Source organism: Rhea pennata, chromosome 2 (assembly GCF_028389875.1).
Source record: "Rhea pennata isolate bPtePen1 chromosome 2, bPtePen1.pri, whole genome shotgun sequence".
Classification (NCBI taxonomy): Eukaryota; Metazoa; Chordata; class Aves; order Rheiformes; family Rheidae; genus Rhea; species Rhea pennata.
In genome coordinates, this window is record NC_084664.1 from 16,527,999 (window position 1) to 16,553,247 (window position 25,249).

The 25,249-nt window shown below is 37.5% G+C and overlaps 1 protein-coding gene across 8 annotated transcripts in view; it reads left to right on the plus strand.

The window, feature by feature from the left end:
* Window positions 1–25,249, plus strand: part of ARHGAP12 (Rho GTPase activating protein 12) — an 86,080-nt gene that overhangs the window by 47,193 nt on the left and 13,638 nt on the right. For 3 of the 8 annotated variants that reach the window (XR_009957556.1, XM_062568939.1, XM_062568943.1), the window contains 5 exons: window positions 8,458–8,583; window positions 12,195–12,269; window positions 15,073–15,134; window positions 16,741–16,822; window positions 20,948–21,070. Coding sequence is in view for 7 of the 8 variants with exons in the window: in XM_062568939.1 (XP_062424923.1) it covers window positions 8,458–8,583; window positions 12,195–12,269; window positions 15,073–15,134; window positions 16,741–16,822; window positions 20,948–21,070 (468 nt within the window). In the remaining variant the exon portion in view is untranslated. The remainder of the gene's footprint in view (window positions 1–8,457; window positions 8,584–12,194; window positions 12,270–15,072; window positions 15,135–16,740; window positions 16,823–20,947; window positions 21,071–25,249) is intronic. The other 5 variants (XM_062568944.1, XM_062568941.1, XM_062568942.1 and 2 more) reach the window with 3 other exon arrangements.

Consider the following 25,249-nt stretch of genomic DNA (forward strand, 5'->3'; position numbering starts at 1 on the left):
TCTATATTAATACTCTAAGTCACTTTTTCCCCCAACATTTTTAGTTCATATATTACCTTTCAAGACTTGTTGTGAAATAAACCAATGGACTTGCATGATCATATATGGCTATGAAAGCGGGAGAAAAGAGGCTTTTGTTTGATCTTTTACACCATCTGGAAATCACTTAGAACTAAAAATTATCTGAAAGTTTCTAGCAAATGATGTATTAGTTTAGCTAGCATTATACTATTAAAATAGTATACTATTATAGCATATAACTGTGTATATGTAAAAGTAAATACACCCACACTGTGGAATAACACCTCCAGTATTCTTATGTGTGTTTAAAAAAGTTGAGGGGGCATACATTTCCTGTGGAAAAAATAGCTGAAAAACAATTAGCTTTAAGAGAGTCTCATAGAAACCCTTCCAGTCCCGTATACGAAGTGAGCACAATGCCTCCAGCTAAAAACGGCGTTTTGAAGGGAGTAGCTTTGACAGCACTTGGAAGTTCTGTTAAGACTTTAAGAGTGTGACCTGGGTTTTTGTAGTGGAACTGAAGAACATACTGAATTATTCTTTAAACTGGATAATAATATTTACCTACTGCCTACGGTGAACTTTACCAAACACTCTGCTTTCCTGTATGCATTCTGCTGAATTCAGTGGTCAGTTCTTTTTTTTTTTTTTTAAAAAAAAGAAAATAAAACAGCGTCTATAAGTTCTTTTGTAAATACTTCACTATGATAAAATAGCTTTACTTCTTACATAGAGAATGAATAATATCTAAATCATATTGAGGAATGACGTAGGCTATTTCAGAAACCTAATAGTTTTCTAATCTGAGTTTTATAGTTCATACAAATGAGTAATCAATATTAAGGGGAAAATTAAATTGATCTTAGAAATGAGAACTGTCTAATTTCTAAATTAAAAATTCATCAATGACAAAGAGCAAGGAAAACTATGTAATAAATATTGGGGAAAAAATATCTCAGAAAGGGGGAGGAGAGAGGACAGCCTAATAAAAATGAAACGTGGATTATTAGGTTTTCAAAATGTGTTCCTAGGCTCACATACAGCGTGATGGTATAGTTACAGGCATCCTCTGACTGAGTTTGCTAGTTCAAAAGCAGACTTGGAAAGAAGATGGTTATAAGCATCAGAGCGAAATCATAGCTTTTGCTGTTAAGTATTTACACAAACTGTGATATCATGATTGCATTTCTCTTAAAAGTTAGTGTAGCATTAGCTGCTCTCACTGTATCCACAAAGGAAGCACGGGTAGAGGAGCTTTTATTTTTGGATATCTTGTTAGACCAGTAGTCTATTAATTCACTGTTAACGGTTAGTGTTAAGAGCTCAGAGATCTCTGTTCCGATACTTGGGTCAATGACTTCCCAAGTTGGGAACTAAATGCACACACAGTGTGTTAGTGAAAAATTGTGAGAGATAAACAAGATGCTAGTAGTATCAGGAAGAGATCATGCAGTCAAATGAAGAAAGAAAATAGAGATGAAGAGAAAGGCAATGTGAAAATACCCAGCTAAATAACTAGTGAGAAGTACAGTTTGGTAGTTAACTCGTTTCTGTATGTTGGAATAGCTGCAAAGCAATAATGTATTCTTACTCATTAAACCCTTTGCATTAGATCGATTATAGAGCTAAGCCTATCAGTTTGGTGCCATCTCCTGTTGCTCTTTTCAGCAGTACAAATGAGCTAAGGTCCTGCTTAAAAACAGGATTGTTTTTTTTTTTTTAAAAAAATCTACTATGATCAGCGCTTCAATTGCAGTCCTGCCAATGTATTTTTCTACGCTGTTGCATAGTGCAGATTAAGTTGGTTTCCAGTCTATCAGGTCAGGTGTATTGTAACTTTCTTTGTGTGGGTGGAACCATCAGATCTTTAGGCTAGTGACAGGTAAGTCCTTCTAAGGAGGCTCTTTTAGCAGCAAACATGCCAGCTGCATAATTACACTGCAAATGGAGCTTTATTTTTCTTTTAAAAGAAAAAAATGGTGAACTGTGAACTTTGTGTCACTCATTTTTTTTTAACTTTGTGTAAAGTGAAGTATTTAGCTTCACTTTGTACTTTTTTACTTTTACTTCGCGTGTGATCTCTGACTGTGTGCAGGCGGTGATGTCTCAAAGCCATGTGCAGTGACTGCCATGCCACTGTTGCCTTCAGTGTTTCAACTGTGGTCTTTGCTTTGAAAAACATAGTAAAAGTACTAACATACTAAAAGTAAAGATGATGTAAGGCAGATTAGTTGTCAGATTTTAGTCAAGCCCACAAAAGATTGAAAAGATTGATCAAGCTTACTGGCATGGCAAAAACGTATTAAAGAGTCAGAGGAAGTAATTGCAGATCTGAAGGAAAAGCAGATTTTGGCATTGATTGGAAGTATTCTGTTATTTTATGTAATCATGTCTTCTCTTTTTCTTTTTTGTCATTTTTAAAATGTCAAATTTGTCAAAGTCATTTGTAAAAAGTTTTGGATTGTGGACTAATGTAAAAAAAAAATCTACTTGTATGGTGTGGTTCAGGGAGGTCAGAATCAAAACTGACTAGAAGATTAGTGGAAAGGTCTCACAGTACTGGCTGACTGGTAGAATGATGCATCGAATTCAGTACCTGCAAATGCAGAGTAGCGCACTGAACTGAAGATGTACATTGACAGGCTCTAAAGCAATTACTACTTTTTTGAGACGTAGTATTTTTCTGGAAATAGCAATTTTATCCAAGTAGTTAAGTTTAGCTCAGTTGCTTAGAGCATTATGCTAATAATATCAAGGTTGTGAGTTTGAGCCCCATGTGGGCCACTCGTTTGAGGGTTGGACTAGATGACCAGCAGAGGTCCCTTCCAACCTTACCGATTTTATGGTCATATATATGTAGGCATGTTGAGCTAAATGATCATTATGAAATACTACGGAGGGGGGAAAAACAGAAAAAAAAATCCTACGAAAAAATACGCTATTTCTAAAGTTTGATACACCTATATCTTCAGCATTACATGCAATTCTAGTCTCTGCATTTCAATAAGTATGTAGTTGTACAAGTACAAAACAGGGTGTTAAGGATTATTTGAAGTGTGTAACGGTTTCCATACGAGGAAAGATTTAATGGAGATGTACTGCCTGGAAAAAGAGGCAAGCTTAAGATGGTGTTTTTCACTCAATGACTAATAAATCTGGAGTACTCTTTCACAAGGTTATTGTAAATGCCCCTTTTGAATTGGTTCCAAAACTGACCATCTAAATGGATGGAGGGTGCACCAAGCCGTGCCTGCTAAACAGCACATTGTTTCATAAAGCTTCTGATCTGCTGGCTGCTGGGAGCTATACAGAAAAAGGAGCTCTGTAGTCTTCCTTCCTTCCAGCAGCTTGCATAAGACGCTGTCTGTCTTCATCTGGAGGCATTTCAATACTAGGTGGTGCATGGAGCGGCTAGAGTAAGTCCTTGGGCTGTTTTCCAGCTCCCAATAGGAATTTTACTTTAAGCCTTGCTATTAAGGGCCTGTCAGATCTTAAACTGATAAACAATGTCACTTTTGATCTTAAAGGCTCTTCTGTTCATGGAGGTGCTGTAATTCCTGATGATACCAGGATGCACATATAGTTCTTGGACAATCTTCCAGTTGCAAAAATTTATGTAATATCAAACCACTGAACTGAGGATGTATTTGACTCTAAAGTAATAGGCGTAGGTACTATGCTTGATTATAGATGTTTGTAGAGGTTGGATGCTGCACTGTGTGGATCTCTGGGCTGATGCAGTGTAGTAGATCCTATGACAAGGCAAATGCTTCTCATCTCAGATGGAAGCAACTCTTCTTGAGAATTTGGTGTCTGTTGGCCATTTTTTCATTTGCTGAGGAGGGGGGGAAGAGCTGTGTTTACTTTATCAGCTGTTAGTTTATATTAGAATCCAGTTTCAGGCAGAAATGAATGACTTTAACTGTCACTTGTAATTACGCAGTTCTAAGCATTAAGGCTATCATTTGGATAGCAGGATTTTTTTTAATTGTAGAATTATCCCAGATGTTATATGGTCAGTCTGCATGAAAATTGTTAGGATACTTCATTGTTTTAGATACATAAGCTATTCACTCAAATAAGCCTGAAAGGTTTTAGGACTACTGAGTAAGAAGTAAACTAGTGATATTCAAAAATAAAGTTCAAATTTATTTGAACATTATTCTTGAAGACTACTCCATACATAGTAATTTTGTTATTTTTGAAAATATCACAGCACAACGCTAGCTATTATGATTACTCCTTCCACAGGTAGGATGCAAAGCACTGAACCTGTGCTTGATCGCAGGATTTTAATGTGTGCTGCTTTACAACAGATATGAAAGGTAACAAGTACACCTAAATTTCTTCTGGTGTATATAAAAGTAATTGTTACTGCTATCAATGTGTAAACTGGTCCTGTTCTGAGCAGCGCTACTTGATTTGAGGCAATGCATCATGTGTGTTGGCAGTAGTATCTACTACAGGTCAATACACCAAACCTTATCTTTAACAGCAATGAATAATCTTCACATTGTTGTTGTAAAAGTTGGTTTGTTCTGAGAAGGTTGAGACCGTCTCAGCTGATGGGAGGTTTGTGAGTTTTTTAAGGGCAAAACTGTAGTAACTACAGTTGTGTATTATGACAAACCTGAGATAAGATTAAGAAGGTAGTATTGCCCCCCTCATTTGTATTTTCTATTTTTCTGTGTTTAACTTACCAAGTCTTTTTCTCAATTGCTTCCCACTCTTTTTTCCTTTCACCTCTCCCCCCCCCCCCCCCCCGCCCCGCACCCCTCCAGTTCCTTTCATTTGGCTGTGGTTGATGCTAATGCAAACAGAGGAATCTTTTTTTTTTCTTAAAGCTGATAGATCTGTATCATCCCCATAAGAATGGGGAGAACTGCTACAAGTAACTCAGAGGTGTTTTATTATTTCACTCAGGCTAGGACAGAGCCTTGATCCATGCCACATTGTCAGGTTAAAATTTAATATAAATCCCGTTGAGAGGGTTTAAAAAAAATCTAAACTGAGCAAAGAAAGCTTTTAAGTAGCTGATGAAGTTGTTGAATTAATTCATCAATGGGAATAACCTGGTGTGACCTAAACTTGCAACACTTTTCCCTACACCAAGACCTGTTATAACAAGAAGTTTGTGTTACTTAGTGTATGTGGACAGATCATGAGCAATTTAACAATGTTGTCACTGTTGAAAGAAAGTGGCAGTGAAATAGGGAGCAAACTGAGGTTCTGTGCTAGAGGGATTAATGTGAGGGCACCAAAATAGTGTTTGATGAAGAGTTTTCAAGAAATAGTAATGTACATATTTGGAACTCTGTGCCAGATTATCAAAAGCTGTAGAAGTAAGAGAATAGCAGCACTTTCTTGTGGTGTGGGATTAAGGCAAGTGGTGTCACAGTGACCATGCTACTAGGCAGTACATGATCTGGAACATGTCAATTTTGTTAAAATGAATGACCCATGCCAAACCTGCCTCAAAGACTGTGCCAAAGTTTATGCATAGAAAGTCTGCTTAGTTAGGGAAGCACCATCCCAATGGGAGAGGGGGAGCCCAACTTCCTCACTTAGTTTTGTTGATAAAATGTTGGAAATATCACAGTAAGTGCCCGTAACAAAGCAGTTTCTGCGGCAGCACTGCTGTAGAGTGTTAATAAAGGAATCTGACCTGAAACTGTTCTGCAAGGTATTTTGAGCTAGGAACACTGAAGATAAACTGAGATTAAAGAGTAGAGGAAGGTATTCATCGAAGTGTAGGCATCTGACCTGGTCACTCAGATCTCTTCAGTCAGTGGGATCTAGAGGATGGCTAGTTCAGTTGGCCAATGCAGAGTCTCAAATAATACCTGTATCCCATCTGAATTCTCTTAAGAAATCAGAACCTATCTATTTTAAAGGTTGAGTCTTGGCTTGAGTCCAGAAATACGTAAGCTTTTTCTGATTTATTTCCCCCAGTAGTGTATTCTGTTACTGCTAATGAGAAAGGAAAGAAAGCATAAACACTCGAGTGAAAAATGTTTACTTGACACCCATATTGTGAAAAAATAGGTAAAAAATGGCAAATGTTCCCCTTAAATTTGTCAGGTTATTAACACCATTTATATCACCAGTGCAAAGTATTTAAGCTGCTAAGATGCAGGGCTCTGTGTTTCTGAATTGATAGCTGTGCTTTGTTGATGAGTTCATTTACTTTCTTGCTAAGTAAGTTTGTAAAATTGGAATTTTGTATTGCTGTGCAAGTCCTTACCCCTTCAGGATGTGGTAGTCCGTTAGCTGAGTAAACTCCTGAAGGCTTGTGATGTTATCAAAAGTACCTTTTAAATATAGATCACCTGAAATTAGGTTATGCCCATATTACAACCCTTAACATAGATTTAAATTCAAGATAAATTGCTTCATAATCAATTATTGATTCTTTGAGTTCAAATTTAAGTTATGGAAATCCTTCATCCACTCTGCACTTCCTTAAGTGATATCACCAGTGTCACTGAAATGCATAAATAATTCTGAGATAAATAGATAGTTCTGCTTCATAGCAAGAAATATTTGACCTGATCACTTAAATACTCTAGAACTGCTGCAAAGAACACTGTTTGCAGTGACTTAAGCATAATTTCAGTGAAAATTACTTAGGTTTTAGTTGTAATATGGGCAATTCTGCTGCATAATGCTTAGCTTGGTGATGCAGTTTGAGTTACCTACAGGGTGGATACTTCCATAACAGGAAAGTAAACTAATATTAGATACCCTGCAGCTTGAAGGATGGGAAAAAGGGAAATAAACTATGAGTTCTATGCATCTCACCATTGTAACATAGCAGCTGTTTTCTGAATGTAAATGTGCTGAACCCAATGCAAATAAGATGTCAGTGCAATTTCAGATACGAATCTATACAGTGATGACAATACATTTGTGTCTGTAAAAGAACTACCAAATTTTATTTTTTGTACTACAAGATCACTTCAATTAGGAGTATTTTATTACTGTTACACATGTTGAAATAATATGAATGAACCACTAAAATTATTATTTATCATTTAAGTATCTATTGACTTATTGGAGCTCTATTCATAATAAAGTACAAAGCTTTTAACACAAGCACAGTGTTTACCATGACAGGCAGTAATAATGTTGGCTCTTGACTTGAGTACTAAATACAGCTTCATTATATTATTTAGCTTTAATCTCACCATATTTTGTACATGTGCATTGTTCTGTCTTTGAAGATGTGAGACTCTGAGGTTACTGCAGTAAATTATTAGCAACACTGTAGAATTCAGCATGCTTTTAAAGGTTAATGTGTTAGCCTTTTTTAATAAAAACCCTCTGCTTTCCTATGTTACGTCTTATCCAATGTAGTCTAGTCCCTTATTTGACTCCTCAAATACTGACTCCTACTTCTTTCAGTGTGCAGTTTTTAATCTCCTAATACTAAAGAATGTAAATAGGAAGAATGATATTTTTACTAACTTGTTTGGGGCGAAGGGGAGAGGAACTTATCAATGCTCTCTTCTTGATTGTATTTTCAACATTAAACTTTGTTGTAAACATTTCCATAACTTTTTATAATGCTACATGAATGTTGGAAGTGATCATTTAAATTGGCTATACAGCTGATAAGTTTGCTGTAGTCCTGAGATCAAATGAAATGTAGGGTCCTTCTCGCGGTCTTCAGTTTCTCAACTTGTGCATCTTTAGATGCTGTAGCATTACTAGAAAGCTCTATTCTGCTATATCCATTGTCTCTTCTGCTTTTATAGCTCCCCTAAATCTTAAAATTATTTCCTGCTAAATATTTACGTTCTGTACATTCCACAGCAACAAGTCCTTCTTAGTGGTTTGGTGTAGTCCATTCTGAAAAAGGAAGTCCCCACTGCCTAATATTTCCTTCCTACGCATGCCAAACCTTAAATCAAAGAGAATTGCATCCACAACAGCCGGTCATAACTCTCTACAGGATTTACTGTAAAATTACCGGATTTTTCTTTTCTTATACAAGAGCTCAACAGGTGGTAGAGTACTGTTTGCGCAATGAAGACTGAATGTTTAAACTCCGTAGTAATTCTAATTGTATAGTGACTGGAAAGATTATAGTTTCTTGGTGGTTCTCAGTGTGCTGGTTAGTTAGAGAACTGGTGGTAGGGTGTTACACCAGAAATCAAACATCTCTCTGGGGAAACACAGTACTCTCCTGCCAGGCCATTTTTAATTACTACCTCAGAGAAGACTACTGCAGACAAGTTAGATCTGAATGCTAAATGCAGAATAAAAGGAAGACTGGTTTTCCCCCTGTTGGGTGAAATCAGGAATCTGAAAGGTAGTACTATTAAGATGTATAAATGGTCCAGTTTTTGTATGAATTGGATTCTACTTACAGAATGATCTTTTTTTTCCTCCCTCTCTCTCCCCCTCCCCCCCCCCCCCCGCCCTTTTCTTTAGTATAATGCTTCACCGCAGCAGCAAAGAGATATAATAAAGAGTAGGAGTCTGGACAGGAGACTACAAGAACCAATAGTTTTAACAAAATGGAGGCACAGTACAATCGTGTTGGACACCAACGATAAGGTATGAGCGAGTTAAACAGCGTGCTGCAATGCTGACTATCTCTGCCTTTCTGTAAGAAACCAGCATGCACTGACTTCTGAATCTCATTTTTCTTCTGCATCTTTGTGTGTAAATATCGAGTAAAATCAAGGTCTATCTGATAACTTTGTGAAGTAATAGTCTTTTTCTTATTATCCTTGGAATATTTTAAGTAGTGTTAGTTCAATGTTTGTGTGAAGCCATTTTATTTATAATTGGGAATTTCCTGTACTTCAGTTCATGCTATGGAGCATAATCAGGATTCAAATTCAAGAATTATGGATGTGATCATAGTTCTCATATAAGGTATATTGATATTTAATATCTGAATATCTTAATTTTTGGAAGCATCAAGTGTAAATACACTTCTCAGGTTGCAGATAAACAAAATAAAACATTTTATCAGGAAAGTCTATGCAGTGTTTAGCCAGTGGTACTGGATAAACTAAAAATTCTATTTTAAAAGTAGAAGTAGTAGTAATATTACATAGTGGGCTTATTCCTTTAACTGCTCTGTTGATGCTGTAATGCTTCAATTAAGGAGAAGTTGTGCATGGTTACAGCAGGGATGTACTGCTGTGTTTGAAGGATGGAGGACAGTACTGAAGGCACTATAAAGCTCACATTTAATCTCGGTCCAGTGCCAAGTAGGGAGTTTAGTCTGAAAATAACTGAGAACTAGAAATACAGAAGCAGTTTTCTGTGCATTCTTAGGGCATATTCCTGATGGTCTCGTGTGGACTATACAGTGACAGATTTGCTTACGCAAGCAGGGGACAACCTCTCTGTTGTTGCCCTCCTGCCTCTCCCCCATTTGCTTCGTTGCAGCCCTTTCTGCTTGGGCTACTGCACTGCTGCTGCGTGAGGAGTATGGGTGTCAGTAGGGAGGAACTGAAATTGGAGTTGGAGAGTGGTGACTTACTGGTTTCTGTAAATTTGCAGTGGTCAACCCCAGGATTCATTGAAATTGCGAATTATTTTGCAGTAGTGAAATTTTAGCACAGAATCCAATACCAGCGAATTGGATTGGAAGCTCCCTTTTTGTAGATGTAAGGAAAAGCGAAGCAAAATGAATGTAGACTTGGGAGAATGGAGAAAGACCTATAAATGGGTGGCCTCTGTGATGAAAAATGTCCAAGAGGAACATAAATGGGCAAAACAAAAACAGCTGTAATGAAAATGAATCTGCTGCCCAGAATATTAAGACTCAGCCTTTGGTTTCCTTTATTTTTCAATAGCTTTTCTTATTGAAAAGGAGTAGTTTTAATGGAAAAGGAGGAAATTTTCGGTGTCCAGATTTGACTTAGTTGCTCAGAAAAGGCTTTATTGGGTTCTGACTTAAGCTTTCGAGCTGTCAGTTCAGAACGTCGTCTGCGGTGCTGAGGAGCCGGTGGACCAGACTTGGCTGGAGAAGGCACAGTGTGCGCCTGTACGTGTTAGTTTAGCTTGAGCAGTTCTGAGGTCCGTTTACTGCTCCTTTGTCCTCCCTACTCCTCTTCAAACACCTTTCTGTACCAAATGTGATTTGTCACTGCATAAAAAAGTGGATGGAGTCCTCAAAATCACAGCTGAAATGACAGTTCTAGCTAAGTTTATACTTCACATGTATGAATGATTCTCTTGGAGCTAAACTTAGTATTTTGGGCTCAGTTTTAATGGAAGACTTTACTTTTTCTAGTATAAGATTTAGTTTGGTTTTGGAATGGCTTCTAGGTGCCTCTGCTCTAAATCAGGAAGCCGTGCAATTCCTCTTTTTTTTTTTTTTTAATGACTTTTTCTTCAAGACTCTGTGCTCGAGTTCCAAGACTTGGAACCCAGTGAAGCAAACAAGTGTGTAGTGTTGTAGCCAAATGGTATATATTACAATTTGTAATGTTTGTAGAGCCAGTAGCTTGAAGCTTCTCTAATTTTAACAGCTGCAGAACAGGTAGGCAGCATACACTTGCTAACAGTAGGGAGACCATTTCATGTACAGCACATGTTAATGCTTTGGGAAAATTAAAAGTATGCAGGAATAAAATATTTCATGGAGAGCATGTAGATTGCAGATTTTGTTCAGCACATTGATGTATGTTTTTTATCACCCCTGGCAGACACACGATTATGCATACTGGTTTAAACTGGTGCATGGTAAGGGAAATTGTTTGCGTATACTAGGTTTCTTGTTGCAAAGCTGCTTATTTTATGAAAGCTGTGTGAAATTCAGAGAGAATTCGAAGAAAACACAACTACTATTTAGGTAAATACAAATATCAGCCCACTGTTACCTTTGTAACTGATTCCTAGGAAAGATATTTTCATTTATTTTCCTTGTTCTGTTTTTCCTGCAAAAACAGTATAACCCAGTTCTCTGAAAATGGGCCCATCAAAAGAGTGCTTGAAATATGCCTGAGTGAATGTATGTGTTGCCATACCTGACTAGAATTGGATGGTATCAAATAAACTTGTTAGCTGTTTATTGGTGGTTGTATGCATTTGTACATAGGCAGCAGGATTTACCAAGCTAAACAGTTTGGTACAAAATCAGAGGAAAAAATGAATACCCTTAATGTGAAAACTTTTTCTATGGGCATCTGAAAGCCTGGAACATTTAGTCCGTTTTTAAGAACGCTAATGCTATTTATTAGCACAGTAGGAAAGGAGTTAATGTGCAGCCTCTGGAGGTAGATTTACAAGTGGATTTTGAAGTGCAACTCTGCAGACTGTTAGGTAATATTGGAAAACAAACATTTTGCTCAAGTTGTAGCGCAGAATTTGAGAGAAGTATCAAGGGTATTAAAAACTGAGGGGCGGAGGGGGCTGGAGGAGGAGGAGGATGTGTTAACAGTAACAAAGAACAAGTGACATTTTTCTTTAATTTGAAATTCTTTACCAGATTTTCAGCAGTTTGTGCAAAGCAGTCATTATTTGAGAGGAAACAATTATGCCCTTTTGGTTCCAGCTGGGCAGTTTCTCAAGTTTTCAGAGATTTAGTGATATTTTTTTTTTCTTTTGAGACATAATTAATGCCTAATTTAAGACCAAAAACAATCTCTAGAATATTTCAGTTCTCAATTCCAAGGAAATTACCTTTTCTGACTTATAAATTAATAATTTTTGTATGTACTCTTCTACATGGAAAGCTATTTATTTTACTAATCTTATGTCTGTGTGGTTAGCAAATACAATCTTTCCTTTAATATAGTGGTATTTTATCAGAGAGTGCCACACAACAAGTTAGCATTATGAACATGTTTTATAATTTGATGGCAATGTAGTACAAGCATTTTGTTCCTTAGTAAGGATGAAAGCTTTGCTTTAGAAGTTACTGTGTTTATTAACATTTTGTTTTCAAGTAGACATGCTTGATTTGCAGTCTTTAGATCTTTTAAGAATTCTATTTAGCAACCAGTTTTATAATACAAATATGTCAGAATATATGATTCAAAAAACTACTTTTTTAAACCAAATCTTGTAACCAGGAATGTAAATACATTTCTCTGTCTGCTTGTGTATATTTATGCATCTCTGATGTTGAAAATAGTTTCTTTTCTTTTTTCTTTTTTTAAAAAAAAAGCTGTAATAAAGAGTAACTTATATTGCCTATTTTATAGGAATCATCAACTGCTTCTAAGTCGTGTTTTCCTGAAAATGAGTCCTCTCCTTCCTCACCAAAGCATCAAGCCACAGTCAGTATGCATATTATCTAAATATACAAGTAAATGTTGTAGAAACTGGTCTATATATAATTAGATACTTGGAGGGCAAACCTGCTTGTGTTCTTGAGAAAAATGATGGGATAATAGTTCTGAGGTTTTATATTTTAAAAGGAATGCGTTGCATCTAAGCTATGCTTAAAGAAAAAAAATAAAAAGGAAAAGTAGGTATCCTTGATTTAAATACAGTGTGGTGTTAGAGGAGATCAAGTTAGAAATTCATGGTAGAGTACAGTTATGTCCAGTTATGTAGGACTCAAAATTTATCTCCTCGTGACAGTTATGTCTCCTTGCCTAGGAACTTGGAAGGTAAAAGCAAAATCAAAATACCTCTCCTTTCAAAACCTCTTACTGTCAGTAAGCAGTAATAGTTTTTTGTATGCAGTGTTTTTGATTTTTTTTTTTTATTTGTATTTCAATCTCTTTTCAAAGACTTGGGAATTGTGAGAATTCACATAAGTAATGTGAGTAGAAGATTAGCTACAAGAAGGAAAACTTGAGCTTAATTAGTTTTGTGGTATTGATGGAAACTTAAGCTCACTCAACTTTGTTATGAATGTTTAACAGCATTTTCAATTCAGTTTAAATTTCAAATGTGATCTTTACTTTTAAACAATTGGAAATAATTCAGAATGTGAAGCACTTCTCTTTTGAATTTAAGAACTACAATAGCGTTGAAATGTATCCCTTGATCAATTTTAGCAGTCCTTTAGTAGGCAGTTCAGGGCATTAAATGCATGAGTTCTCCTATTTCATCCTCGCTGTGTGCACAGAGGAGTGGTTCTCTGCCTTTTATGTGCTGATCTGTTCTTACGACTTTTCATATTGTATTCCCCAAAATCAAGTAGTTTATTTACTAAGCAAGTATTTTTGATAGCTTTACACACAAGCAATCATTGCTGCATATGTTCTGATTTATTTAAATATAGCATGGACTTTGAGTTATTAAAATTGTATTTTGTACAAGAAGTCACTGCTGGTTTTAGACCATAGAAAAAGTTACATGTTTTCATTGGCGCTGTCCTGGGATTTAAATATTACAAATAAAGCTGCTGAATCATTTGCTTATTTTGATGCTTAACTTGCTTTCCTCCTCCTTTCCTCTCAATTAAATATTATGTTAATTTTCCCATTAGTACCCCCTAGTGTTGGTGCTAAGTAGGACATTATACTTACTATTTTTTTTTGTACTTTTGAATAATTTTTCCCCTTTGGGATGTTCTCAGTGATTCTACCATGTGTAATTTATTAATATCATGGTTTGTTTGAGAAGGTGGACCTGGATTGCTCAGTCACTGCGAGGGTAGGAATAGGCTGTTCAACTTACTAAAGCCAAAGGTTTTTTAGGAGGGTGAAGCATGTAGGATTGTTAGTGGTGGTCTGTATGGATCATGAGTAGAGTAATCTAAAGATGATGCTCATTTTAGAACTACATTTTGGCTCATTTCTTTTAGGAAAAATGTGGATTTTAGCAGATACAGTACATTTGTCACTGGCTTTCGAAGAATTTACTTTATTGAGTAGGAATAGCAATTAATGTTGCACCAAAGCAGTATCTGAAGCACTGGCTAAACGTTAGTCTCCTTGAAAGCATGTCTTTACGCACAGTGCAAAAAACACGTAGATAAAATCTGTAAGTTTCATGAAATACAGTTCGATGTCTTTGGTAAGTATGTCAGCAAAGTATTTCTCTTCACTGTCCTTTTCTGCAGTTATAGTCCATTTAATAGTCCATATAACTTCGGGATTAGAAGAGAATTCTAGAGAATGGGGGGAGGGAAGGTTTCTCTTTTTCATTGGACCTAAAATTGAGGATGTCTTGTTGGGATAAAACTAATTTGAATTCTTTCTACAATTGATAGTTTCAACATATAGCTTAGTTCTTAAATTAGGAACTTCTAATTCTGTAACTGCAGTTACTGAAAAGGAATTGATTTAAAAAAATTTTTTTTGAATGTTCCTTTAGCACCATTCACTGTTAGGACAAAGGGATTGATATGGGAAAATTACAGAATTTATTAGCTTATTTTGAAAGTCAAAAATGGTACAAATGTAGGTTCATTCATAACATGGAATATTCTTTTCAGACAGTTTATATGTATTCTTATAAATCAGATATATTTACCTGTTGACCCTTGCAAAGTACCGTTCTTGTTCTACAGTGTTTTTCTCCCACCATTCAGAGATTGATCTCCAAATTTATACAGAGGCAGACCAGTTTAGATGATTTTCATCAACAAGACAAACTAAGTAGTTTAGAATTCTAATCTTTTGCTTGGGAGTGGGGAAAAAATAGGACACTAAAATGATTTGCTCATCTATTTTTAAAGTGAATATATTATATTTTTATTCATTTTAAGCATGTTTTATTTAAAGTATGTAATTATGTTAGAATAATTTTGACAGAAGAAATCAGAATTAAGGATGGACTTGTTCGTCAGTAATCTTATTTTTCAAATACCAGTGTACTGGCACACAAATCATTACACCTTTGTTTAAAATTTCCCCTGTATTGTACCCCCGAAGAGTTTGTTTGGCCTGCCCAAGGAACCTAGACCTTGCCAAAGGAAAGCTTTTTACTTTGTGAAAGGTAATGAATATTTTCCCAGAGAAATCTTGTATATTTAAATATACTTGCTGGAATTTCTTGAAGTTGTAACGTAGACAAACATGGCTCATTGCCAAGCACCGCTTATCTGGGGGAGGTTCAGTTCAGTGCCTTGATGACCATAGAAACAGATTTTCTTCTATATTTATGTCTAACTCCATCTTACAGGGTCAAGAGAAGTATGGGTTATTAAACGTGACAAAAATTACAGATAATGGGAAGAAAGTTCGGTAAGTCTACCCTGAGACTTCTGGAAGTGTGTGTGTGTGTAAGAGTTTGTGTAAGATTTCTGACTTTAATACTGGTATTTACACCATATCAATTTTTGCAATTAGTTTTTTTGTTTGTTTGAATTTGCCCTAATTATTTGTATAGGACCCAACGTTTCCCTGTTCTGAAGAAAAGCATACAATTCTGCCAGTGAATTAAAGATACTGGGCCTCAGCGAGCCAGTGCGTGCCGGGTCTCTAGAGAACCCGTAGCTCCAGTTGGAAGTGCTCAGCTACTATCCGTATGGGACTATGATTTCATGACGGCATACCGATGACAGGGGGCTTTTTAAAACTGGGAACGTTTATTAGACAAAGAAGCTATTTGAAGCAGGTTATATATAGCCTGTTTCTTAACTATGAAAGAATCGATGTAAAAGGGGTCTTCAGACTTTCATTTCATGTCGCTTGACTTCCAAGGAGCGTGCGTTATGTGTACGTAACTCATTCTTACGGGTCACCTGCGAGGGGGTCCCAATGCAACATATCACCAAACACCAGTGTGCCCCATAGGCATTTCCTCCCATAGGTAATGACTTCGTTTCCATTACCTCCTCCCATAGGTAATGACTTCATTTTGCGTTTCCTCTCCCTGTCTCACAGGGAGGCCCGTACAGCATAAATCACAGCAGATAATGCTGTGCCACTTAAATTCTACTGTTTTGCAAATAGTCAGTATCAAATACTGAACAAGTATGGCTTTTTCTTTTATCTAGTTTAGGTATGCTTCCCCCAGCCCTTTTTTGTTTACATTCAATTTTTGAATTTAATCTTTTAGGTCTAGTATTGTGTATATCTAGATCTGTATTAGCTGGTCTCCTTCTCCTGTGGGTTAAATTGTAAGCTAGCTGATAACCAAGAGGTTAACGTTGCCAATCATCCAGAGTCCCGCTGACCTAGCCCTGCGCCGCTGCACAGCAACTGTCACCCCTGTCTCGCTGACCTGGGCTGCTGTGCAGAAGGATGCTGCATGGCCACCCTGTCACTTACACTGTTCAATAATAACTTAGCTTTGGGCAGTGGGAATAAGCTGTCGGAGCTGGACAAGCTTTTTTTTGTTTGTTTTGTGTTTTGGAGTTTTTTTTAAAAAAATCAGCAGGACAGGTATTCAGGCATAAGAACAATTTGTCAGACAGCTGGAACAACTCTGTATTTTATAAATACATAACACCTTATTGCTGATGCAAATCAGTTTGCCATATCAAAGTGGGTTGTTTGCATCTCAGTTAAGGGTGATCAGCAACCAATCAGTATCAGAATTGTGCAGTACTTTGATATAATTTATTTGGTTCTGTGTGTCTCTTTAAAATTATACATGTATGATGTTTCTCCCGCTGAACTGCTTTTGCAACTAATTAACTTTTTTGATTTAGGCTGTGGTCAGATTAAGGCTACTAATATATGGTCCCTTCTACAAATATAGTAATTAACATTTACTGATGGCACTAATGACTGGATGTATGGTTAAGTATATTAACACATAGGTCAGCTGGCCAACAATATCAACAGCGTAAATATCTACTCTCTTAAGTCAGTCTATCTGATACTTCTTTGCAAATATTTGCAGAAAGAATTGGATGTCTTCATGGGCAGTGTTACAAGGTTCATCATTGCTGTTTACTAAAACCCAAGGAAGTGGAACTGGCTGGGTAAGCTCAAGAAAAAAACCCTCCAACCCCATTTTAACATTAATCACATTGAGCACAATAAAGTCCATGTATTATTTGTAGGGCTTAAATGCTAAGATGTATGCATAATTTATAGGCGGGGGGGAGGGCTGTGTTTGTGTAAAGAAGCTGGCAGGAAAATAGATTAATGCAACAATAGTGATGCAGGGTGAGAAGAAAACCAGATGTGCTATCTTGTATGATGGAAACACTTTGATTAAAAAAAAAAAATATAAAAGGGTATTCACATATCCTATAGCTTATTTTATTTTGAATAAAGAGTAGACTGAAATCTTAACTCCAGATATTTTTGTGTTCGTTATGAATGTGTTTGTCTAAAAGGGTTATTTTTGTCTTACTGTTCTTGGATATCTTTCACAAAATGAAGGTAATTTTGAATGTGAGATATATAACAGAGAAAACAGTCTGCTGTTTGGCTTGTTGCATTGGATTATGTGAATAATAATATAAGTGGAAAGGGCTCTAACAGTGGATGTGTAGACAGGAGTGCTTTGAAGCTCAAGGGAGAAGGCGTGCTTATAGTGTTGTTGTCTTGCATATTATTTACTTTTTTTTGTGAACTCTGTATTTTGTTTTATATCTATATAATGCATTACAAATATTTGTGTCTGTTTTGTTACACTCAAAATAAGAACCAGTTGTTTGATATTTCACTCAAGATAAGTTATTCAATTTTTATATTATCTCTTGTTTAATAGCATTTGTAATTAAATTGACTGTATTTATCCAGCTGCATTCTTGCCATTGATGTTATAGAAGTAGTTCTTTATCTGTGGGTTACTTACTCACTTTGGGAATTCTGATTTTAAACTATATTTAGTTGCCTTATAGTAGCTAACAGAAGATCAGATACACTGTTGATTATTGCAGCAAATTGTCATGCTAATATCAACAAAACTGCATGTGAGTGATTCATGTTCTTCTATACTTTACTGGCTCACTTTTTTCACTTTTTTTTCACTTTTTCTTTCTTTCTTTTTTTTTTGGGTTGTGTTTTGATTTGGGGTGGTAGTGAGTCGCTATGTTGCTATTGACCGTTGTTTTCTAAAGCATTAAGTTAATTTCAGAGGTGTAAATGTTTTCTGCCTTTCTCTTTCTGTTGAAAGGGTGGTTGCAGAAAATGTGCCAGAACAGATGAATAACAGTGGGATAGGAGAGGATGGAAAGAATAAGGTTGGGCAAGATGGTCAAGCAGAAGGGAGAGCAGAAAGGAAGGAAAAAGTAAAAGTTGTATGAAATAATGTGAATTACACCACTCTGTGCTAGGAAGTAGATGTTGTGACATAGAGATCTGCTCACACCTTAAATGGGAAGGGTGAAGAGAAGGTGGTACTCAAAAAGAGGAAGCACAGCAAAATGAATGGAAATGTATATACAGCTGAAAATAACTGACTTTCCCACCTGGAAATGTTAGGACATGAGGTAAATCTAAGTAGTATACTCATGAGTGAGAAAAAAATATGTCAATAAATAAATGCACAGAACTTGTGAATTAACTTTTTATATAACTTTCATAATAAAATTTGTTGAAGTATTGGCAAGCGTTAAAAGCTGAGCTTTGAAACAAGAAATATTGGGATTAGGAAAGTGATTTAAATTCATTTCTCTGCCTCCCTTTGTATCCTTCAACCATTGTCTATAGTTTAGTCAAGTTCAATTTCATCAACCTACTTGATAAAATATATATTTATATGTATAAAATTAGAATACTTTTTGAGTCTTTAGCTATAAAATAAAATCGCAAAACTGTCAGTTTACATCATTCCTGTTAGTGTGCTGCAAAAAGAAGTAATAATGTTTATGCACAGAGACTAAATTTCAAGCATGGCGTTTTCTATCTGGAAAATAAATCATTTCACCTAAATGATCAGTCACGTTCCAGAGATTTGATTACAACTACCAATATTCTTTTCCAAATTTAGCTGTAGATCAAAAAGCATATTGATTCATATAATCAAAACATACACTAAGCTAGGAGTCTTTTTATGAATGTATGATATTGTTAGGAAAGTATGTATCATAGAATCAGTAAGGTTGGAAGGGACCTCTAGAGGTCATCTAGTCCAGCCTCCCTGCTCAGCAGGGTCACCTAAAGCATGTTAGACATGGTTGCATCCGGGCGGGCCTTGACTATCTCCAGAGAAGGGGACTCTCTGGGCAACCTCTTCCAGTGCTCTGTCACTCTCACAGTGAAGAAATTCCCCCTCACGTTCAGGCGGAACTTCCTGTGCTTCAATTTCTGCCCGTTGCCTCTTGTCCTGTCACATGGGACAACTAAAAAGAGTTTGTCCCCGTCCCCTTGACACCCTCCCTTCAGGTACTTGTACACATTGACAAGATCCCTGCTCAGTCTTCTCTTCCCCAGGCTGAAGAGGCCCAGCTCTCACAGCTGTTCCTCATAGGGCAGATGCTCCAGCCCTCTGATCATCTTCGTAGCCCTATGCTGGACTCTCTCCAGTAGCTCCATGTCTCTCTTGTCCTGGGGAGCCCGGAACTGGACACAGTATTCGAGATGAGGCCTCCCCAGGGCTGAGTAGAGGGGCAGGATCACCTCCCTTGACCTGCTGGCAACAGTCTTCCTAATGCACCCCGGGAGACCATTGGCCTTCCTGGCCACAAGGGCACATTGCTGGTTCATGGTCAACTTGTCATCCACCAGCACTCCCAGGTCCTTCTCTGCAGAGCTGCTCTCCACAAGGTCAGCCCTCAGCTTGTACTGATGCCGAGGGTTATTTTTCCCTAGGTGCAGGACCCTCCACTTGCCCTTGTTGAACTTCATGAGGCTCCTCTCTGCCCACCTCTCCATCCTGTCCAGGTCTCTCTGAATGGCAGCACAGCCCTCAGGTGTGTCAGCCACTGCTCCCAGCTTGGTATCTTTGGCAAACTTGCTGAGGAGGCACTCTGTCCCCTCATCCAGGTCGTTGATGAAGAAGTTGAACAGGATAGGACCCAGTCCTGAGCCCTGGGGGACACCACTAGCCACAGGCCTCCAACTAGACTCCACGCCACTGATGATGATCCTCTGAGCTCTGCCTTTCAGCCAGTTCTCAATCCACCTCACTGTCCTCTCCCCTAACCCACACTTCCTGATCTTATCTAGGAGGATGTTATGGGAGACAGTGTCGAAAGCCTTGCTGAGGTGAAGGTACACAATGTCCACTGCTCTGCCCTCATCTGCCCAGCCAGTCATTCCATCCTAGAAGGCTATCAGATTGGTTAAGCAGGATTTCCCCTTGGTGAATCCATGCTGGCTACTCCTGATCACCTTCTTATCCTCCATATGTCTGGAGATGACATTCAGAATGAGCTGTTCCATCACCTTTCCAGGGATGGAGGTGAGGCTGACCAGCCTATAGTTGCCTGGGTCCTCCTTCTTGCCCTTTTTGAAGACTGGAGTGACATTGGCTTTCTTCCAGTCCTCAGGCACCTCTCCAGTTCTCCATGACTTTTCAGAGATGATGAAGAGCAGCCTGGCAACAGTATCTGCCAGCTCCCTGTATGTATGCTGGATTGAATTATCTGTGAGGGAGACTCATGCAACTCTGCTTATTACGTAGGGAGACTAATGTAAATTGTGTTGTACCTTTCAAATATAGTCATTCAGTAGAAAAGAAAGTATCAGATATTTAAGTGCAGCAAAAGTGTAATGGTCACTGTATGATAATATTTGTGTGAGAGACTGTCAGGTCTCTGTACTGTCAGATATCTAAGTACTGTCAGCAAAATAAACATTAACAATATGAATAAAATAACCTGAAGTTGAAAATGTTAAGGGAGAATTTCTTTCAAGGACTTTGTGTTGCATATCTGTTTGCCTACTCACAATTGGCTTGGTAGATCTGTAAATATTCAGTGCATGTACTTTTTGCTTTGTGCTAGGGAAATATTCTGGGGATATTTAAAACTGAGATCTGTATCAATATTTTAATATGATGAAGTCAAGTCTAACAGTCTTTCCTATGGTAAGAATTACATTTTATCTTCATCTTGAATAATTGTTTAGCACTTGACTGGTGATTGATAAAACCATATCTTTTTTTATGTGCATTGTTTTGTGACTTCATCATTCTTCTTTTTCTTGTCAAGTCATTTTGCCAACGGAGCTCAATTCCTGAGCTCTTGCTCTCGCTGCTTTCTTCTTGGAAAAATGCTCTCAGTCGTCGGCCTGCTGTCACCTATGTATACTCTGAACAAGTTTCAGCTATCGCTGTATGTTTTCTTGTTGCATGCATCTTGTCACTGTAAGGCTATTTGCCACTAATCTTGAAAGTAAATTTGAACTTCTCCAATGTCTGTTTTGTCATTTCATGTAACACCTTGTGTATCCTGTTTGCTATTTTGTGAAGGCTGTTTAAGGAACAAATTAACACAAGTGATTGTAATGATCTTATAATTATTCTAATGGAACAAACTGCAAAAATTATCTGGTTCATCACTGTCAGCACTGTAATCCCAAATTTGCCTGCTATTTGAATCACTAGTGTCTTAAGTAATAAAGAGCATGATACAGTCAGTTTTTAACAGGTATTTTATGACTAATTCTTTCTAACACAACTAATTTGGTATGTTTGTAAGATACCTATGATGCCTTTGGTGTAATGATGTACGTGATATTGATTCATTATAGCTATAATTAGAACACCTGAAAATGTCTTATTCCTAAGAAGATGGAAGTAAAAGAGCTGAAGGATGTTCTGTTTATATATCAAATGAAGAAAGCTGATGTAAATTGTAGGATGCTTTACTTGTAATTTAAGCCTCTGTAGATAGTTATGTGATGTAGATACCAAGTGCAGAAATGCTGTTTATGAGAAATTGATATGGTAGTTTGTTGCTGAGAGTGGGTAAGGAGGCATTTTAAATAATAACGTCAGCACTGGAAGAAGAAACAGGCCTACTAGCTGTGCATTTGACTTTTAATCTCTTTTTCAATGCTTTCATATAATCAGACTCAAACTATAGTTTACATGAAAAAAAAAGCATATAGAAAACATTAAAAGCAATGTCTCAATTTGGCTTCTTGAGGACTGAAGTTTTGGTGGCTTATAAAGCCATTTGAGCATCTTGATTGTATCCCCTTGAAATTAAGAAGAGAACTATAAATTTGGAGTTTAGATGGGATTCCTGAGACTTAGACTACTGTGGTGATCACTGCCTTGTTTTTCTGGGGAGCCAGTAACTGCAGGCTTATTTAATTAACCTTATGCTAAAAATGATGCAACTGCCTTTCCTTATGTCTTCAAATGTGTTACACCGTGTGTGGAAGCTCAGACCAAATAATTTGTAAAAGTTCTGTATTCTTTAAAATACCATTATCTATATGGAAATTTGTGGGCTTTTTCAATATTATTTCAGAGAAGTTTAAATTTTCAACTGTTTGGAAAAAATAGCCCCTCAAATTCTGATGTGAAGGAACTGTAACATCCATTGCAGCTTTGTAAAACACAGCAAGTAGTAATTGCTTGGAAAGGTTCATCTGCCAAACTTCTGTAGTAGCTGCATGTCATCGACATCAAGTGGATAAACTTCTCAATTAAACATTAAGGAGATAAATGCTCTTAAAGTTTGAACTGTGCAAATTCATTTTACTTTGTTGTACCACTGTGTCTATATGCAAAGGTGCTGTAGTGCATTACTACAATTCATCAGTATTGCACAGCTGAACATACAGGAGTTCTGATTGTCGTGAAAAGTTTGGATTACAAACTTTTTCAACAGAGTCAAGCTGCAAAACTTTTGTCCATCAGTTGCTGTGACAAGGCAGAATATAGTTTGATTCTTCAATGGCATCTTCGAAAGTGTTAGTCATTCCAAATACTTTTCTGTACTGATAAATGCATCAGACATCGTAGAAGTGTATGGAAATTACTCCAAATTGTTGATCAGAATTACTGTAGGTGACTGCTGGCGACTGTATTCTTGCGTGTGCATTTCAGTTACATCAGTGAAAGAAGAGTGGAACAACAGTCTGGATTTAAAATAGGAATTAAATTGAATTCCAGTTGCTCAGAAAAAGGTAGAAATAAGGGAAGTAGTGTTTATTTTAAGAAGTTTCAAATCCATTTACTAGCAGTTCAATGATCTTAGAGAAGTTGTTTATGTTATTTTTGGTCACCTGCCACAGCTGATTATGATATAAAAAGCACAATACAGCTACTAGAAACTGTATGGATACCACAAACCAACGGAAGAAATGTCTCTCTAAATACTATTTTTGTTTCTTGCCAAAGCTGTAAGTTTGGAAGCTCTGTTACCAGCCACAAAGAAGCATTTGTCCCCTCAGTACTATTTCTACTTTCCGTCTGTATGTGAGGAAGACTTGGAATTAAATGTTCTACCCAACTCTAATCAGGAACAAAATCACAGGAATGGCAGGTGTCATGTGTACATGCCTCGTGTACAAGTGTTCCCATAAGTAATACCTAATTTTGTTGCTGAAGAATGCTGACTGAAATGTCTCAGTACTGACTGCATGGGTCGCCCTGTGGAGGCTTCCAGGACTTTCCACAAACTCCTGCAAGACTGAAGAGCCCTTTTATCTTTTGGTGTCAGCACAGATCTTCAACATGGCCCCTCAACTGCTCATATCTATCCTGTCTGAAGAGGAAGATGGGGGGAAAAAAAATCTATTCTCTTTAAAAAGTAAAATTACCTCTGGCATGGAAATAGTGTACAAATCTCATGATTGCACCCCCCTGCCCACCACAAAGCAGGGGGGGGCGGGACCCTCAAAAGTGAGTGTAGGCTGAGTTCATGTATAGATCAGCTGGCAGTGCCACGAATAGACCTCTCTCTTCGTTTCAAAGTGCTTTTTTTTTCCTGCCCTTTTTATTTTTTTTTTCCTCTTCCCTAGTTGCTCGGGCAGCTGAAAAGAGGAATCACTGAGAACAGAATTTATCTTGGCTAATGCGGACTTTGACAGTGCCCTCTGTTTTGGGAAAGCAGAATTTGGCTAGCTGGTTGCAGATGCTAAAGATTTTCTCTCTACTACTCTCAATAAAACCTGTTTGCTTGAGGAGCCCCTGTATGCAGAGCATCTGAGCAGCTTTATAGCGGATTTGCTCCTAGAAGATTTCAAAGAGTGAAATAGCTGTTGGCTTCTCATTTTCACACACACACACACACACACACAAAAAAAAAAAAAAAAAAAAAAGGACATAAGACTGCTCTAGTGCATCAGAGTGATGCTTGCTTGCCATAGGGACTTCTGGATCCTCATACAGGAGTAATTAAATGACTATGCTGACTGTATCTTAATATAATGGATTGAACTTGATCCTGAAATGCATGGATTTGGGCTATTAAATAAGAGTATCCTTTGTAACATGGGACACTGATCAGTAGGGGAGTACAGTTTAACCAAACCAAATCAAGTCCAGAAGGAGTACAGCCACTCCTTGTGCATCTGAGTGAAATGTTAGTTCATGTTGGGGAGGAGCAGATCAAAACTGAAGAAGAATGGGAACCATTTGTTTTAAAGGATAAGAGTAAGTTAAACGTGCAAAAAAAATCTGATTTTTTTTTTTTTTAACATTTCTTCAACATTAAGTTCCTGAGTAGTCTTCGAAATATACAGGGCAGAAGAGAACTAAGAAGGGAAGCCCAGAGGAGAGGCTGAATGTGCCTCAGAAGAGGCTCCTTGAATGTGCGCTCACTCCCTGAAACGCACTGTGTGAAGAACTCCTTTTCCCCCCTTCTGAGAAATGTGGCTTCTGATTTTTGGGGGAGTTTTGTGCTAAAGGTAGTTGGGCCAAAGACAGGGCAAGAGTGCACTGGCATGTCAAGGGATGTTCTGGCTCGGCGTTCGACAAACTAACGTACTCAAAGTCGAGAGGGTAATTTTCCCTCTGGTCAAGGGTACTGACTGTTACTGTTATTGCTGTCGCTGGCTGACTTCCTTCCCAGCAGATCATCTCTTGTGCTGCCTAGGATCGCCTGGGAGGCCCTTTAACGAGCCCCCGATCCTGCAGAGGACTCTGCCACGACTATCCTCCTCTCTCCAGTCACAAACGCTATCAGTAGGTTTTGGACTTTTACAACAACGTGTTTCAAGACTGTTCTAGGCTGTCCAGCAGCATTTTTGGTTGGTGTACTTCGGTCATATGTGAAGTAGCTGTGTGAATCTAACTTGAATAGTAACTTAGGTAATGTTTTGTAGTTGCCTACCGCTGTGAGGACGTAAGGATGCAGAGGACTTTTTCCCAGTTCACAGTGCCATGTCTGAGTGGGACCTCTGTCAAACTGGTTATTCAGAAATGTTTTTGGATGAGGAATCAGAGAATCATGTTAGAAAGCTGACAGTTTTTTTAGGTGCTTTTTTTTTTTCTTCTTTTTTTTTTTTTTTTTTTTTTTGCCTTGGAGAAACTTGAAATATTCTACTAGTCCGAT